The sequence below is a fragment of the Tursiops truncatus genome, chromosome 2 (genome assembly GCF_011762595.2).
Source record: "Tursiops truncatus isolate mTurTru1 chromosome 2, mTurTru1.mat.Y, whole genome shotgun sequence".
NCBI classification, from domain to species: Eukaryota; Metazoa; Chordata; class Mammalia; order Artiodactyla; family Delphinidae; genus Tursiops; species Tursiops truncatus.
In genome coordinates, this window is record NC_047035.1 from 34,613,396 (window position 1) to 34,629,962 (window position 16,567).

The 16,567-nt window shown below is 36.5% G+C and overlaps 1 protein-coding gene across 3 annotated transcripts in view; it reads right to left on the reverse strand.

Annotated features, from left to right (window-relative positions):
* EIF2S1 (eukaryotic translation initiation factor 2 subunit alpha) overlaps positions 1-16,567 on the reverse strand; it is a 19,191-nt gene continuing 2,624 nt past the window's right edge. For 2 of the 3 annotated variants that reach the window (XM_033851033.2, XM_019922304.3), the window contains exons 2-8: positions 14,829-15,077; positions 9,765-9,844; positions 7,826-7,977; positions 3,680-3,786; positions 2,227-2,324; positions 1,347-1,490; positions 1-551 (exon numbers count right to left, since the gene is read on the reverse strand). In XM_033851033.2, the coding sequence (XP_033706924.1) occupies positions 426-551; positions 1,347-1,490; positions 2,227-2,324; positions 3,680-3,786; positions 7,826-7,977; positions 9,765-9,844; positions 14,829-15,069 (948 nt within the window). In that variant the 5' untranslated portion in view covers positions 15,070-15,077 and the 3' untranslated portion in view covers positions 1-425. The remainder of the gene's footprint in view (positions 552-1,346; positions 1,491-2,226; positions 2,325-3,679; positions 3,787-7,825; positions 7,978-9,764; positions 9,845-14,828; positions 15,078-16,567) is intronic. The other variant, XM_033851035.2, reaches the window with a different exon arrangement.

A 16,567-nucleotide genomic window follows, 5' to 3' on the forward strand; every position in this document is an offset into this window, starting at 1 on the left:
TATGGTTAAATATCCCAGAAATTTATTTAATGTTTGCTTGATACATTTTATATAGAAAGGTTAGGACTAGTTGCTTTGGGTGCCCCTGGTAAATCTCATGGAGGCACTGAACTACAGAGGGGTGCCAATCTGGAGACATCAGAAATGGAAATCACACGCCCCATTTTATGACTGTTCTTAAAGATTTGTCTCTAGTGAAATCAGGCCACTCCCTTAAAAAATGCTCAAGGTGTCAGAGCTACTGTGTGAAAACAGCTGACATTTAGGAGGGCATTTCACGTTTTGGTCTGTTGGAACATTTAAATACTTCGAAATAAAAAATATTCAGCTTTGAAGTTTTCAATACTGGAAAACTTTCAAGTCTAGGGTTAACAGCCAGGAAGGCTGCTTTGTGTTCCTTAAACTGGACTCTGTTGCCCACAAAGTTAATCTTCGGCTTTGGCTTCCATTTCTTCCGCATCGTCATCTCCATCCACTTCGGCATTTTCTCTCTCCAGCCTCTCCAGCTGCCTTGCAAGTTCAGTCTCATCTGTATCTGTGACCACTTTGGGCTGTGGAGGCAGAGGCACAATTTCAAAGTGAAGTAGTTAAACAGTACACAAATTCAATTTCAATAGTATTACTGCCTGGTATTTTAACTCTTAAAAAAACACTTTGCTAACAACTCTGCCCTATCTGTTCACTTTTGAGTGCTGAAATATCACCAATAAATTCCATGAGATAAATAATAAAAGAAATTTATGAGAGTAAGACAATACAGGAAAAGACAACATATATATTAAAACCTAATACATTTTCTGTAATTTCTAACAAGCTAGAACGGAAAATATATGAAAATAATTGCAGTGGCTGTATCTTTCAAATACACAAAAAGATGTCCTGTAAAAATGCATCTTCTGGCTTCAAAATAAATTACTTACTATTCTTTTCCACAGAAGAAATTGTTTTGAAAATTATATATGAAAATTAGTTTTTGTTCTTGTTGAGATGAGGAAAGTATGAGACTATTCTTGTTTTTAATTCTGAAATCAAATTTTAAGCATTCTACATTAAATTCTGGCAATAACCAATCACTTATTTTCATTGTCTATATTTTTTTCCTTTTGGGGGATCAGTGACCACAGTCCTGAATAACCATCCCATGAGAGTTCTTATTTACTTATAAACACCCTTTTAGGAACTCTCTGAGTCAATGATTATTTTATGCTTAGGGGAGTTGTAATCTTAAACGCATCTCATGTTTTAAAATGACTCCGATTAGATATTTTAGAATGCAAATCACTTAGATCATTTAAATTTCTTAAGAACTTTAAGAACAAGGCAAAAAACCCCAGTATTGACCTCACCTCCATTTGAACATTGAAGACGCCCCTCTTTTCCTCAATCTTTTCTTTTATAACAGCCATAGCTTGGTTGAGGACAGAGAGGCCTTCTGTTCTCTCCAGGGTGGTTGTAGTCATTACATACCGAGGAGGAGCTATTAGATTAATCTAAGGAAGACAAAATTCAATTATGAATGTACCTATACCACACACAACAATGAGGATGTTCGAGAATCGTTTTGCTTATCTGCTTCTTTAACAACAAATCACCCCAAAACTTACTCCCAATTCTGCAGCACAGCAATTTGGAGTAGTTTGTTTAAGTAGCCAAAGCTAACTGATACTATGATCTAATCCAGTAGTATAAACAGGCTACTGCAATACCAAATATGAAGGATTATGACTTCTGGGTCTTTGGTGGCTAAACTAACTATAGCTATCATTGGCACAATGGATAATTTGTCTCTAAAATTCCTGTTTGGTTCCAAACTAAACTGATAGAAGAAATTCTTCTATGAGATTCTGAATAACAACCATCCAGTTAATTTTATTGCTAATGCAAGATTCAAGGCAAACATCTTGAAAGCTCTGTGTGAATATGAGAGAATAAGTTGCTCTTTTCAAGATTCTATGAGCATTATGGGCACAGTGACTCTTTACTGTAAAGTAGGCTTAGCACAGCTGGCCCCTTGGCACTAAATACCAACAGGAATCTCCATCCACTGTGACAGTAGCAGTAGCTACAACAAAAAGCCTACACATAATTGTAAACATCTCCTAGAAATATCATATTAAGAACCACTTTTCATAACATTTGTTATGAGACATGATCATTAAAAAAATCTGGTTTGATTTGGTTTAGGTGATTTTGGTTTATCAGGGAGGGAAAAAACTGACTACTCACCTTGATGGGCATGGTTTCTGTAGAACAATTCAAACCTGCTCTCAGGGCTTCTTTTACAGCATCGATGCCTTCATAACCATAACAAGCCACTTCAATATCTAAAATTATAAAAATTCAAAAGCTTATACCAAAAAAATGCAAAAATTTTTTTTAGAGGTTTAAAAGAAATTAGAGACATGACAAATACACTAGTATTCAAATACGTATGAAAGCTTTCATCATCCTTTCAATTATCAATCAATCCCAGCCATTAATTTTCATAATTAAAAATATCTGAATATGCACTGAAATTGTATCTTCTCATTCACATCAAGCCCCTGAATGATGAAACTATAAAAAAACCAGAGAAATTTAACGAACACCTTGAATTCTGGCTATGTCTGGGTTAAAAGTCATGATTTCAACCCCTCTGTGCTTCAGTTCCTTATTTGTAAAATGGAGATGAGGAGTGTGATGAAGACTGAATGAAATAATAACCACAAATTGTTTAGAACAGTTTAAAAACTGCATACCCTCTGACCCAGCAATTCTACTTTTAAGAATCTGCCTTACCGAACACTTGTATAAATGGGTAAGTGTATGTGTATAAGGGTGTTAATTTGCAGTGTTTTTTGTAATACAGTTGACCCTTGAACAATACAGACTTGAACTGCATGGTCTGCTTACAAGTAGAATTTTTCAACAGTAAACACTACAACACTACACGAACCATGGTAGTTGAATCTTGGACTCAAAACCACATATATGGAGGACTAAGTTATATGTGGATTTTAGACTGTACAGAGGGTGGGCGACCCTAACTCCCCCACGTCGCTCAAGGGTCAACTGCTATAAAAAGACTGGCACAACCTAAACACTCATCAAGAGGAGACTGGCTTATATCAAGGTTTATCATTCTATGGAATATTACTTAGCTATTAAAAATGAGAAAGATTCCCATGTTCTACATGAAAGGGCAGCCATGATACACCAAGTGGAAAAAGCTAGTTGAAGAAAATTTTGCATAGTATTCATCCTTATAAAAACATAAAAATTTACATCTGAATATAAACAGCATACATTCCTATACACCATATGTGGATAGGAAAAATCTCTGCTGAAAGAATATATTGCAAACTAACATAACAGTGGTTAATCCAGAGGCCTGGGAGGATGTTACTGGACTGCTGGAATTTTAAAGCAGGCACTAAAACAAAATAATCGCCACCCCCCATGCCCCAGAAAGCGGGCTAACTTAAGGTTAGCTGAACTCATTTACTTTCGTCAATATATATGTATTTTATAATTCTGTAAAAGCAAAGATAACTTAATTTCTTTAACTTTTCGTGTTATGAAAATCGTTTAGAAAAAGGTAGATGTTGATGTAGCAACATATTCTTTGGTGAGGCTCATTATGTAACAGCTTTTTTGGTACATGCAAAATATTTTAAACATCATTTAAAAAATCATTTACCTGCTCGAATTTTGACAGCCTGTGGAGTCAAACGCCTATTAATATTGTTAATGAGTACTTCCCGTTCATCTTCATTCAAATCTAAGCCATCCAAAATAGATGGGTCTCTGATAATTAAAAAAAAAACAACACACACATACACAAAACAAAATGTCAAGGTTACTTTACTGATAATTAGGACACCAAACATAATACCACAGAATAATGGTTAAGAGCACAGCCTTCAGTGTCAGAATTAGAGTTCAAATCCTAGCTTCACAATTTAATCACTATGTGTTTTTGGGCCTTTCTAGACCTCAATTTCCAAATATGTACAATGTGAATGAAAACAGTGTATCTCACTGGATTGTAGTATTAAATGAGATAATGCAAGTAAAGCGTTTAGGCCTGTATGACAAACAGAAAACATCCAACTGATTATTATTAAAGGAAAAATTTTAGAGATCTGGCTAAAGCAAGCAATTTAAAATGTCGCCTATATAGGCATACTTTGAAGATACTGCGGGTTCAGTTCCAGACTGCCACAATAAAGCATGTATAGTAATAAAGTGAGTCACACATCTGGTTTCTCAGTGCATACACAAGTTATGTTTACACTATACTGTAGTCTATTAAGTGTTCAATAGCATTATGTCTAAAAAAATGTATATAACTTAATTTAAAAATACTTTATTGCTAAAAAATGGTAACCATCATCTGAGTGTTCAGAGAGATGTGATCTTTTTGCAATAGTAACATCAAAGATCACAGATCACGGTAACAAAATAATGAAAAATTTTTGAAATATTGCAAGAACTACCAAAGTGTAACAGAGACATGAAGTGAGCAAACGCTGTTGGAAAGCTGGCGCCAACAGACCTGCTTGATGAAGCGTTGCCACAAACCTTCAATTTGTAAAAAAAACACAGTATATGCGAAGTGCAATAAAATGAGTTATGCTTATACGTCTCACATCCCACTATAATTAAGCATTTCCATGTAATTAGCAGTCCCTGATTCAAGGAGCTTAAAAAGAACAAAAACATGGAAAAATTTTTAAAAAAACAAACAGAAGTGCATCCCTGAGGGTGAGGAGAGGAAGATATTAATTAGTGGGGTCAGGAAGGGCTTCATGGGTGAAGTGGCATTTCATCTGACCCTTGTAAGTGCCACAAACAGGGACCACAGTCTTAGTCACTGGCATGTTTGCTGAACGAATGAACAAATGGAAAAAATGAAATGATGACTAAAAGAATGGTAGGATTTTAACGAGCTAAGGTAGAACTTAAAGTTTTAAGAAAGTTATAACTGAAAGATAAACCAACAGAAAATGAGGAAATGAGATAAACAGATGTTTCACAGAAGAAATACAAATGGTCAATAAACATATGAAATGCTGTTAACTTTACCAACATCCAGCAAAATGCAAATCAAAACAAGACACTATTGTACGTCAATCAGTTTGGCAAAAAAAAAAAAAAAAAATCTGAGATATATACCAAATGTTGATGAAGAGGGAATATAAATTGTAGAACCAATTTGGAGAGTACTTTGGCAAAACTAAGTAAATTTAAAGGTGCATATAATCAATCCTATGACCCAACAATTCTATTCCTAGGTATCTTAGAAATTCCCAGACATTGTACAGAGAGACATGTACGACATTTGTCATAGCAGTTTTGAAAAGTAGGGGGATAAAAGGGCGGAGGGGATTATGTAAAAATCTCTTTATAGAGGAACAAATAAAGCATATTCTCACAACGAAATACTATATAGAAATTAATATGCAGTAGGCATACATCTATCAATTTGGAGAAATTCTGGTCAATAATAGCATTATGAGTAAAAATGTACAGAAAAGCTTGTTACAATGATAAATTATTTTTTGTTTAAACAAATTATTTAAACATAAAAAAGATTCTATACATACTTTTCATAACCTACCCACACATGTATATGTATATAAATGATAATGATACATGCTAATTTCAGAATAGTGGTTACCACTGATAAGTGACCGGAATTCTGGCTTGGGAGGAATAAAATATCGTTTCCAACAATCTCAGAAATTATATTTAATTATTTAATTAAGAGAAAAAAAATGAAGCACATGTGGCACAGAATTATCATGAGTTAAATCTGGACAGTTGCAACATGTCTGATGAAGCAAGGAAAGAATGTGAACAGTGATGAGTGAATGTTAATTCGTTAAGATCAATGTTAATTTGTTAAGAATGTAACCTGTTATTTGTTAAGAATGCAGAGTGGTAACGGAGACGGGGTGGAGGCAGAAGCTAGAGAGGTAAGCAGGGCTGATAATGACAGCAAACCAAGGTAACACATGTACTGACTGAGGAGTCCAGGACTGAAGTCAGGGAGGACAGAAATACAAAGGAGTGCTTGATGGTTAATAGCATAAGCTCTGTAGCATAACTACAATGCCTGTGTTTGAGGCTCTACCATTTGGTAGCTGTGTGAACTTGGACAATTTAATCTCATCTCAATTTCCTCATCTATAAGATAGGAATAATAATGACACTTATACCATAGGTTGTTGTGAGAATATATAAATGTTAGCTGTTATTATTATTCTCACCTTTCCCACAAGGTGATATTTAAAAAAAAAAATAAGTGACATGAGGGGAGGGGGTAAACTAGAAGGTATTTGGAGCCTCTGATGAGTAGGCCTGATGGAGGTTCTAACAGTTCTAAGCCCCACTTGGCCATTCTGAGGGCTGAGGAGACCAATAACCCTTGGCAGCACAAGGGCTGGGAAAGTAACAATGCAGTGGTGAGGCTGCTTGTGAGGTATTAACATCTAGGAAGGACTGGGAGGTGCAGAAGTAGAGCAGTAAGTACAGAGGACTTAAGAAATCTGGCTGTTAAAAAGAGAGGACACAGTGCTTGTGACAGGAGAAAGTAGAGGGGAGGTTGAAAAGTTCATTTTTAGTATAAATGGGAGAAATCTGAGCATATTTTTATGCTGATGGAGCAAAACCAATAAAGAAAAAGGCTGAAGACCCAAGAGAGGGAATAGTAGATGGAAAGACATCCCTTAGGAATAGCTGGGCACAGGTGGTAAGATTACTTTGAGAGCAGGAAGGATCCAAATTCCAGTATGACAGGAGCACAGGAGGTAGTGACAGGTGGGGTGGAGATAAGTTGGCTGAGAAAGTGGAAGTAGAGGTGATCCTGTGCAATGGCTTCTACTTTCTTTTTTAGGTAGTGAGCGCACCAGGTGAGAGTGAGAGGAGAGGGACAGAGTGGGTATCTGAGGAAGAGTGTGGAGAAGTTCTAAAATAGCCAATCTAAGAATGAGAGGAAGTGACCAGGAGCAAAGAGAATGTGGGGCAGCAGTTAAGGCCCAGCTGAGGTTGGAGACCATGAATATGCAGTGGCACCAACCTGCAAGACTGTGGTTTTTCCTAGCAGCACCCAGCAGTCTACAAGTGCAGAGAAGGCAGGAACATCGCTCCAAGGCTGGATGTAACAGAAGGAAAAACAGGGCAAAACTCATGACACTGGCAAGAAAGTTGTTGAAATGATGGACCATGGTGTGTCTATGCTGAATAAGAAAGAGAAGGCAGAAAAGGGTGAAAAAGGGAGAAAAAAAAAAAGGATTGGAATCAGAGCCTGATAATAATAAGAATTAAAACGACACAGAGTAGGACTAACTGTGGGAGCTGGAAGGACAGGAGGCTGTGGTGAAAGAACAGAATGTGTGAATTAAAGGTTTCGGAGACAGAGCAAATCCTGGTGACAGTAAGACCCAGGGTAAGGCTATATGGAAGACTAGCTAATGTGGCATGGGCTGAAGGTCTAAGGAACTGAGGTAAAGAAAACAAGTTTTAAACAAAACATCTATGTTGGCCCTGAAGTCACCTAGGACAATAACAAAACTAGGAGAGGAGAGTATGTAAGACAGTAGTGTGAGATGAAACCATATGGTTTACAAAACTACATAACTATGGTATACCAAATCATATAGGCTCGGCTTTATAGGACTGGCCCATATCATGGGCCTATTATACTAAAATATTTTAATCTAAATTTGGCAAGGACTTAATACATGAATGTTGTGCTATTAAATGTCAGGCTCTCAACTTGTGTGCTAGACCCAGCAGCTGTAGTATCAATGGAGAAGCAGAGCTAAGAAGGTGTTCTTACGAGACTGCGTGCTTAAATGCATCATAGGCACCGTATCCGGGTCTCTTGTACTTGTCATCAAAGACCCAAGCGGTCCTCTGGAACAGGCTTTCCAGCTGCTCGTCCTTGGTATATTCTAAGACCTCAGCAACATGCCGAAGAATGCTGTAAACCTAGAAACAAAATGAAGAGCTCAACAATTCAAAGGTAAGAGATCTATATTAAAAAAAAAAAGGTATTTTTACATTTTAGTAGATAGCATATAAAAACAAACGTTTGGTTAATTTGACTACACTAATTCCTTAACAACAAAAGATCGCCACACACAAATTCTTTCTCCATAGAGAAATATTCGCTTTTCCATAATAACGAACTCAAGTGGGTATAACAAGTACAAGTAGTATACCATTTACAACCTAAGACCCAGATCAAGTCAATTTTGGGACAAACAAACCTCTCTGAATATATTTCCTCAGCTGGAAAGGGAGATACTAGTATCTTTCCTTTTTACTGTAGTGAGGTCTTACGGATCAAAATGTAAGATAGTATTATTACTACTCCATAAGAGCATGGAACCTGGATGGAGATTTTATTATTTCTTTTGCTCTGTTATCATTTAACAGTTATCCTTCAATCCTACCCACCTCCTACCCACTGCTGCCAAACTCTTTTCCTAATCTAAACATAAAAGGGCTTAAAGAAGAAAAAGAGTATAAAGAGGCCTTCATGTTAATTACACACAAAATCTGAGTGAGGAAAAGTACTAACATTGGCTATTTCATTCTATCGTCTTATTATCCTAATAAGATCTATTATGCTCATTTTACAATATCCTAGGGGAACAAAACAAAAAGGAAGTTTCCTTGAGCAGTGCTTCTCAGATCTGGACTTGGTGGGACTTGAAAGATTTGGGTAATGGTCTGATGGCTTTTAGATTTATACTCTCTTTTACTGGGGTTAAACAAGATTTAAAAAATCTTTTCTTCATGTAAACACTGTTTTCTTGGCATTTTATCTTGAGGACAGAAACACACATGGCAGAGAACAAAAGACACAAGAGAAGGGTAGAGAAAACAGAACCAGTGGAAACTGCCAATAAGCACTGAGGATCTAGGGAATAAAGGAAAATCTAAATAGGACCAGAGAACAGAAAAATACAGAAAGATGAGAATGAAGAAATGACTGTCCTTGCTTTATTAGTGCTTACTGAGGAAATTACAGCAAAACTAATAAGAAAAGGAAAAAAACCAAGGCGGGTGAGGGGTGGTGTGGAGAACCACACTAAGTAACAGGCCCTGCCTTGCTTTCCTGGATTCAAAGACATTTTACAAACCTTTGCTCATTATTATTATTATTTTTTTTTTTGTGGTACGCGGGCCTCTCACTGTTGTGGACTCTCCCGTTGCGGAGCACAGGCTCTGGACACGCAGGCTCAGTGGCCATGGCTCATGGGCCCAGCTGCTCCGCGGCATGTGGGATCTTCCCGGACCGGGGTACGAACCCGTGTCCCCTGCATCGGCAGGCAGACTCTCAACCACTGCGCCACCAGGGAAGCCCGACCTTTGCTCATTCTTAACAAACAAGATCTGGTTGTCTCTGTGATCCTTATCCCAGAACACAGCTGAAAATCAAAAACTACATGCTGCGACAAGCCCAATCAGCTGAAATCACCCATAGTTAATTTAACCTAAAATACCTTAAAAACACTAATGGTCCAGTACTGGTTTGAAAATATTACACATCAAGCAATGCTTTAAGGTAGTAACATCATGAGACAAGAACACTGAAGTCATACTCTTTTGAAATAAAGTCTTCAAATTGTTTTTCTATGTAACACAGAATGAGAAATGGTAATACTGTTACAGAAAATGTAGGTTTTGTTTCTGCCAGGAACACACCATGCAGATTATTTATTAAACACATCAAATAGTGGACTAATTTGATTAAAAAATCAACTTACAGTTTTGGATTTGGTAAATTTATCTTCACATTTGATTGCTTCCTCTGGAGAAACTCTTCTTTTTGACAAATCAATATATCCTATATGAGAAAAATTTGAAAAAATTATCTCTGTCTAAGTGCCAAAGAATCACTGTGACAATTTTTACCACCAGATTGTTGGGTTGGCATACCTACACTTATTCCCCACTAAAATCGTATCAACAAAATACTGCATAAAAAGTACAAGGTAAGAGATTTTTGTTTTCAGAAATGAATTTTTATCATCGTGTAACTGCATATTCTATTACCTTAGTGGAGGGGATAATTTTCAATTATCCAAATGAGAGCTAAAGCCAAAAGACACTGTATTTGTCTATCTGGCATCCATTCATCACAGGGTCAACTGCATTAACTATATTTTCTGTATTCTTGATGCTCTGACATTTGTGGCCTGGCTGACTGGGGAAGAGACTTCCCTGCCTGGCACTAGACAATTCTTAGAGTTGGCAAAGGTCTCAGTGGGAGCAGCCTTTTACATGCAAATCAACCAATCTAGAGCCCATACCTCCAATCATCTCATCAAAGTTCCACACAGCAGGCCAATATTATCCCATGCCCTAAACCGGCATAGAGCCAGGTACCAGACAACTAGGGACAGCCCCAATGCACCAAGCCCTGCCCAAACTATTCAAATGAGCCAACCCTAAACTGTTTATGCCGACCTGCCTTGCCTTTGTCATGGAAACCTCAATAAAAGCTCTGGCCTAGGCTTTCCCCTTGCTCCTTCTATCTCCTGATCAAAACCGGTGCTTCCTCATGTGGCTTTGCATGGCATGCTGGGTTCCCATCTCTTGGGAAACTTTAATAATAAAAATGTTCTTTCAATGGCATTGGCCTCTCCATGTCACCAGTCACCTCCATAAATAAAAGGCCCATGGGTACACAATGAGACAAGTAGTTACATGTATTTTAAAGAATTATGAGGGAGCTCCCCAATGCTCACTGCAGCACTATTTACAATAGCCAGGATATGGAAGCAACTAAATGTCCATCAACAGAGGAACAGATTAAGAAGATGTGGTACATACATACAATGGAATATTACTCAGCCATAAAAAAGAACAAAATAACGCCATTTGCAGCAATGTGGATGGAGAGACTGTCATACTGAGTGACGTAAGTCAGACAGAGAAAGACAAACATCATGACATCACTTATATGTAGAATCTAAAAAAAGGGTACAAACTAACTTATCTACAAAACAGAAACAGAGTTACAGATGTAGAAACAAACTTATGTTTACCAGGGGATGGTGGGGGGAGGGATAAATTGGAAGATTGGGATTGACATACACACACTACTATATATATAGAATGGATCACTAATAAGGACCTACTGTATAGCACAGGGAACTCTACTCAATACTCTGTAATGGCCTACATGGGAAAAGAATCTAAAAAAAGAGTGGATATATGTATATAACTGATTCACTTTGCTGTACACTGGAAACTAACACGACATTGTAAATCAACTACACCCCCATTTAAAAAAAAAAGAATAAAGAGGGAGAAAATGGTTTTTTACGTTTACCCACATATTTTCCATTTCAGCCATCACAGTTCTTCAGCCTGAACAACTTCCTTTACCATCTCTTATAATGTAGGTCTTACCTGGTAATAAATTCCCCTAGTTTCTATTTACCTGAAAATGTTTTCATTTGATTTTTGTTGTTGAATATTTTCTTCAAATACAGAATTCTGGTTTGACAGTGTTCTTTCAGTGTTTTACAGATATCATTCAATGCTCTGACCTTCATTATTTCCAATAAGAATGCCACAGTAATTTGTATTACTGTTCCCCTACAAATAACATCATTTTCCTCTGGCTACGTTGAAGATTTTCTCTGTTTTTCAATAGTTTGGTATGCCTAAATGTGGTCTTAGTATTTATCCTGCTTCAGGTTTGCTGAGCTTCTCTAATATATAAACATTTTTCTTCCCCAGCAAATATGGGAAACTTCTGGCCATGGTTTCTTCAAATATATTTTCTGTTCTTTCTTTTTCTCCCCTTCTTTTGGAATAGATCTTTTGATAGTTGACAGGTTTTTTTTTTTTTTCTCAGTTCTTCAGATTGGTTCTTTTTAAATGAACTACCTTCAAATTTCAAGGAGCCTTCTGTTACCTTTTATCTGCTGTTAGCCCATCCAGTGAATTTTTTAGATATTATATTTTTCATTTCTATAATTTATATTTAGTTCTTTATGAGAGTTTCTCATTTCTCTACTGAGATTTCATTTTGTTCATTCACTATTAAGCATATTTTCCTAATATCTTTGAGCAGTTATAACATTTACTTTAAAATGCTTATCTGCTAATTCCAACATTAGGGTGATCTCCAGGTCAGTCTCCATTGATTACCTTTTTTGTATGGGTCATATTTTCCTGTTTCTTCAACTATTTAGCAATTTGAGTTGTATCCTTGACATTAGGAAATATATGTGGCACATTGTGAATTCCTTTAGGTTCCTCTTAGGGACACTGAATTTTTTCTTTTTTTTTTTTTTCTGGCTAATCCGCACGGCTTGCATTTCCCCAATCAGGGATTGAACCCACGCCCTCAGCAGTGAAAGTGAGGCATCCCAACCACTGGGCTGACAGGGAATTCCCAAGGATACTGAATTTTTGTTTTAGCAGTTAGCTTGTTTGAATTCAAAACTATAAGCTCTGTCTCCCCAGATGGAAAGCAAACAAAATTTGTTTAGATTTTTACCCTATTGGGCTGCAGTCTACCCTGTATATTACTAGTTTCATGGGCTGGCCAGAGATTTCAGCAGAATTTATATATAAACTTGGGGGCTCTCCCTCTGTGTCTCTCCTTTCTCTAATCCCTATCACTACTTTCCAACTGTTGTGGTTGTCCAGAACTCTCATCTCTGGCTCTCAAGCCATTAAGACTGTAGGTTTTCCCCTAGAATTTTCAATGCCCTGCTTGGAAGTTGTCTGTAACATGCATTCAGTCAAAAAACTGTAAAATTTATCCAGTGCAGTTCCTTTCTTCCAAGTGTCAACCTGCCTTCAGTTTCAGCCTGCTTTTGGTTGCTCCCACTCTCCTTGAGTAATTTTTACCACCTGTTCAGATACTTGTTTAGGGTTTATAGCAGTTATGATGAATGGTTTATCCAATAGGACTTAATCTTCTAGTAACAGAAAGGATCCCTTCTATAGATCTTCTGCACTTTGCCTTTTTTCTTATCTTACCCTGGAGATCTTTTCATATCAGAATATTCAGATCCCATTCTGTATAAAATTGCCTTGATTGGTTGTGTCATGATTTATATAACCACAATTTAGATTGTTGTTTCTTGTTTTTAATTAACACTGTAAAAACAATGCTATTATGAAAATAAATTTTTACATGTAAATACTGTACTTATACAAGTTTACCCTTTCACTTTTTCTGACGGCAGTTGAAAATGGATTTGATTCCTTTTTGTGTATATATTTCATATAATAGGAAAGCAATATAAGATAAGACACCATTCGAGGTCCTACTGGAGCAACAACGAAACACAAGTTTAAGGAATAATCTCAGTCTTCAAGCAGTTTAAAAAATGGAAGCTGGGGAGGGTGGCACAAGTAAGTCATATCAAAGCATTTAGAATAATCAATGTGCTAAGTGGTAGCACCACCTAAGGGGTAATACAAGCTGCCTCGAAAGTTTATTGTCTAAGATTATAATCAGAAAAGAAGTCAGTTATGTATAAAATTATTCATTTGCAGAAGTATCAATTAACTAGGTGGCTGAGGAGATTCAGAAAGCCAAGCTCAGTCAGGGTGACTGATTGGTCTTTTAAGCATGATGGTAACCACTTGCCTGAAACTAAAATCTAACAAACTATAGTAAGATGACTAAAACAAATTATCTTAACTATATTAAGCCAGTTGAAGACAAAACCTACTCAATGGTATTATACAATATATTTAGAAAAATTGTGTTCACAAAGGTGAAGATTTACATGGGGTCCAAAGAAGGGGCACCCAAAGAGTAAATAAATGAATACCTATTCATCTCTGCCAGAAAGATCCCATAGGATCTGGGGGTCACAAACATTCTGATTATCAGAGACATACAATATTGGGTTTTGGGTGTGTGTCTGCAGTATACTGCTTTTTTAAAGACATAAAAAATATTCCTAAAATCCACTTACCTTTGCCCAATTTCCATCACTTATTCAATAACCTGATTACTAATCTAACTCTAAATCAATAAAAAGGCACCTGACAAATATGAATGAACTAGTACTCTGGTTTGCTTATTTGTCTCTCTGAGTTTGGTTAGTTTGGCAATGAGTCAATTATCAAGATCCCGATAACCTCTGGGAATAAAATTCAAGTTACTTGGCTCACAAAAACTAGTCCTGGGATGTACTAATTAAACCACTACTGGGCTTCCCTGGTGGCGTGGTGGTTAAGAATCTGCCTGCCAATGCAGGGGACACAGGTTCGAGCCATGGTCCGGGGAGATCCCACATGCCACGGAGCAACTAAGCCCATGCGCCACAACTGAGCCTGCACTCTAGAGCCCACGAGCCACAACTACTGAAGCCTGCATGCCTAGAGCCCATGCTCTGCAACAAGAAAAGCCACCGCAATGAGAAGCCCATGCACTGCAACGAAGAGTAGCCCCCGCTCGCCGCAACTAGAGAAAGCCCGTGCACAGCAACAAAGACCCAACTTAGCCAAAATAAATAAATAAAATTTAAAAAAAAAAAAACCACCAAAAAACCCCCAAAACACTACTAACTTAAAAGGTCTTGTTTAGATGGTTAACTAGCACCCTTCTCTAACAACTCTGTATGTAAAAGAGTTTAAAGACAAAAGGAGGTGTTTTTTTTTCTTTTTCTTTTTTACTTCAGTAGGCAATTTACAAAAAATATATTTTAAAATAAATCATTTTAAATCAAAAATTTCCAGATATAAATTATTTAATATATGAATACTTATATATTAAATATAAACTTATATTTAATAAGTAAATATAAATTTTTTAAATATAAATTATTTTAAATCTTTTTCTCATTTACCTTTTTCTTTGTCCACTCTGATAACAACCACACATTCATTCCTGCCAATTCGGATGAGTTTGTTTATAGAACGGATACGCCTTCTGGACAACTCACTCAGAAGAATCATGCCTTCGATGTTGTTGTATTCCAGCAAGCTGACATAAGCTCCCATTTCAGCAATGGACCTTACATTCACCATCACTACGTCATCCACCTCAGGAAATTTGTGCTGATAAAATCTACAACTTAGACCCGGCATTCTGCAATCTGAACAAAAGAATCAAGTAAGTGTTCAGTTAAGGTCAAAATGTTAAAATGTCAATTTTCCACATCTTGCCACTGGAAGAAGTTATTGGTTTTCTCCCCTCTTTAAACTTCTTAAATGGTACCAGAAAACAGAGGAATGTTCTGGAACCAAGCTTTAATTTTTATTTTGCTCCACATTTTTGTAAGGCTTGCGTGATTCTCTACCATCAGTTTCAGAGGAATCATAAAAAATAACGACCATTTACAAAGTCCTGACACTGAAGGATTAAAGGTATACCTTAAGAGTAAAATATTATTTTAATACTTTAAGAAATAACAAATGATAGGAAGCATCACTACTATTATAAACCTGTCAGAAAAACTAAAGCTATTCTTCCTCCAAGTCAGCTAAGACTGGATATGTTACCGCCTGCTACATGAAGGGAAGACTCTTCCAACAAATTAAATCCTAACCCTAACCATATATCAAATGATGTACTCTATTATTTATTATAGCCAAAATTATAGTATCACATGTCAAGACAAAAACAAAAAATTTATTAATCACAAAAGACAGTAATCTGAATTTTTTTCCTCTTAAAACAAACTTGAATTTAATTCACAACTACCATAATTTTTAGCTTCCACTTTTCCCATTACTCCCAAATATTCTTCTCTTTTGTTGAATAGTTATACCCAAGCTCGAGAACAGCTTTATAGATTCCCTCTACTATAAAGTTCAAGTTTCTCTTAACCTCCACACATTAAATATATTTAAAACTACTCCCTTTGATCCACCCAACCTATTTTCAACACCACTCGTATTATGACCCACAGGCCTAAAATCATACCATATGTAGAAACACATTTTTAAAAGGAAGCTTTCAAATTAATCATAGTTGATAATTTTCATGTTTTTCTGCTAACCTTAACTAACTTACTATTGTCAAAGCTCAGAAGACAGGCAATAATAAGACCTAAGGTCCTATGAAAAATTTGTGAAACTTCACCTACTAACTTATTTTTTTTCATATTAATTGGGAAATAAGACTGTCATTACTTATCTTAAAGACAGAACACCTACATCCAGCTCATAGAACACCAGAGTTCTGCTTCAGAGCAGTTTGAGAACTTGCTACCTGCACCCACATGTTTCTTCCTAGTGGCTTACCCACTGATTTATACATTTTTCCACTACCTACAGGGTCCTATATTATCTGGCCACTGCCTATCTCCCTGAGGTATCACTTTCCTCCTAGTCTTCCCCATTTTATAGATGAAAAACATGAAGCATGGGTTAAGCATCTTGTTTTGTCATATACTGCTAACAAGTGACAGTCAAAATCTGAACCTATGAAGTTTGAATCCATAGTTTGTGTCTTATACGTCAGGCTATATTTTCTCTCAATATCACTGATAAATACATGACAATCAGTAAAACATCTTAAACAAAAAGCACTATCAATGTACATATTCAGTGCTGGAACATAAACTATAAATTAGTGCAAACT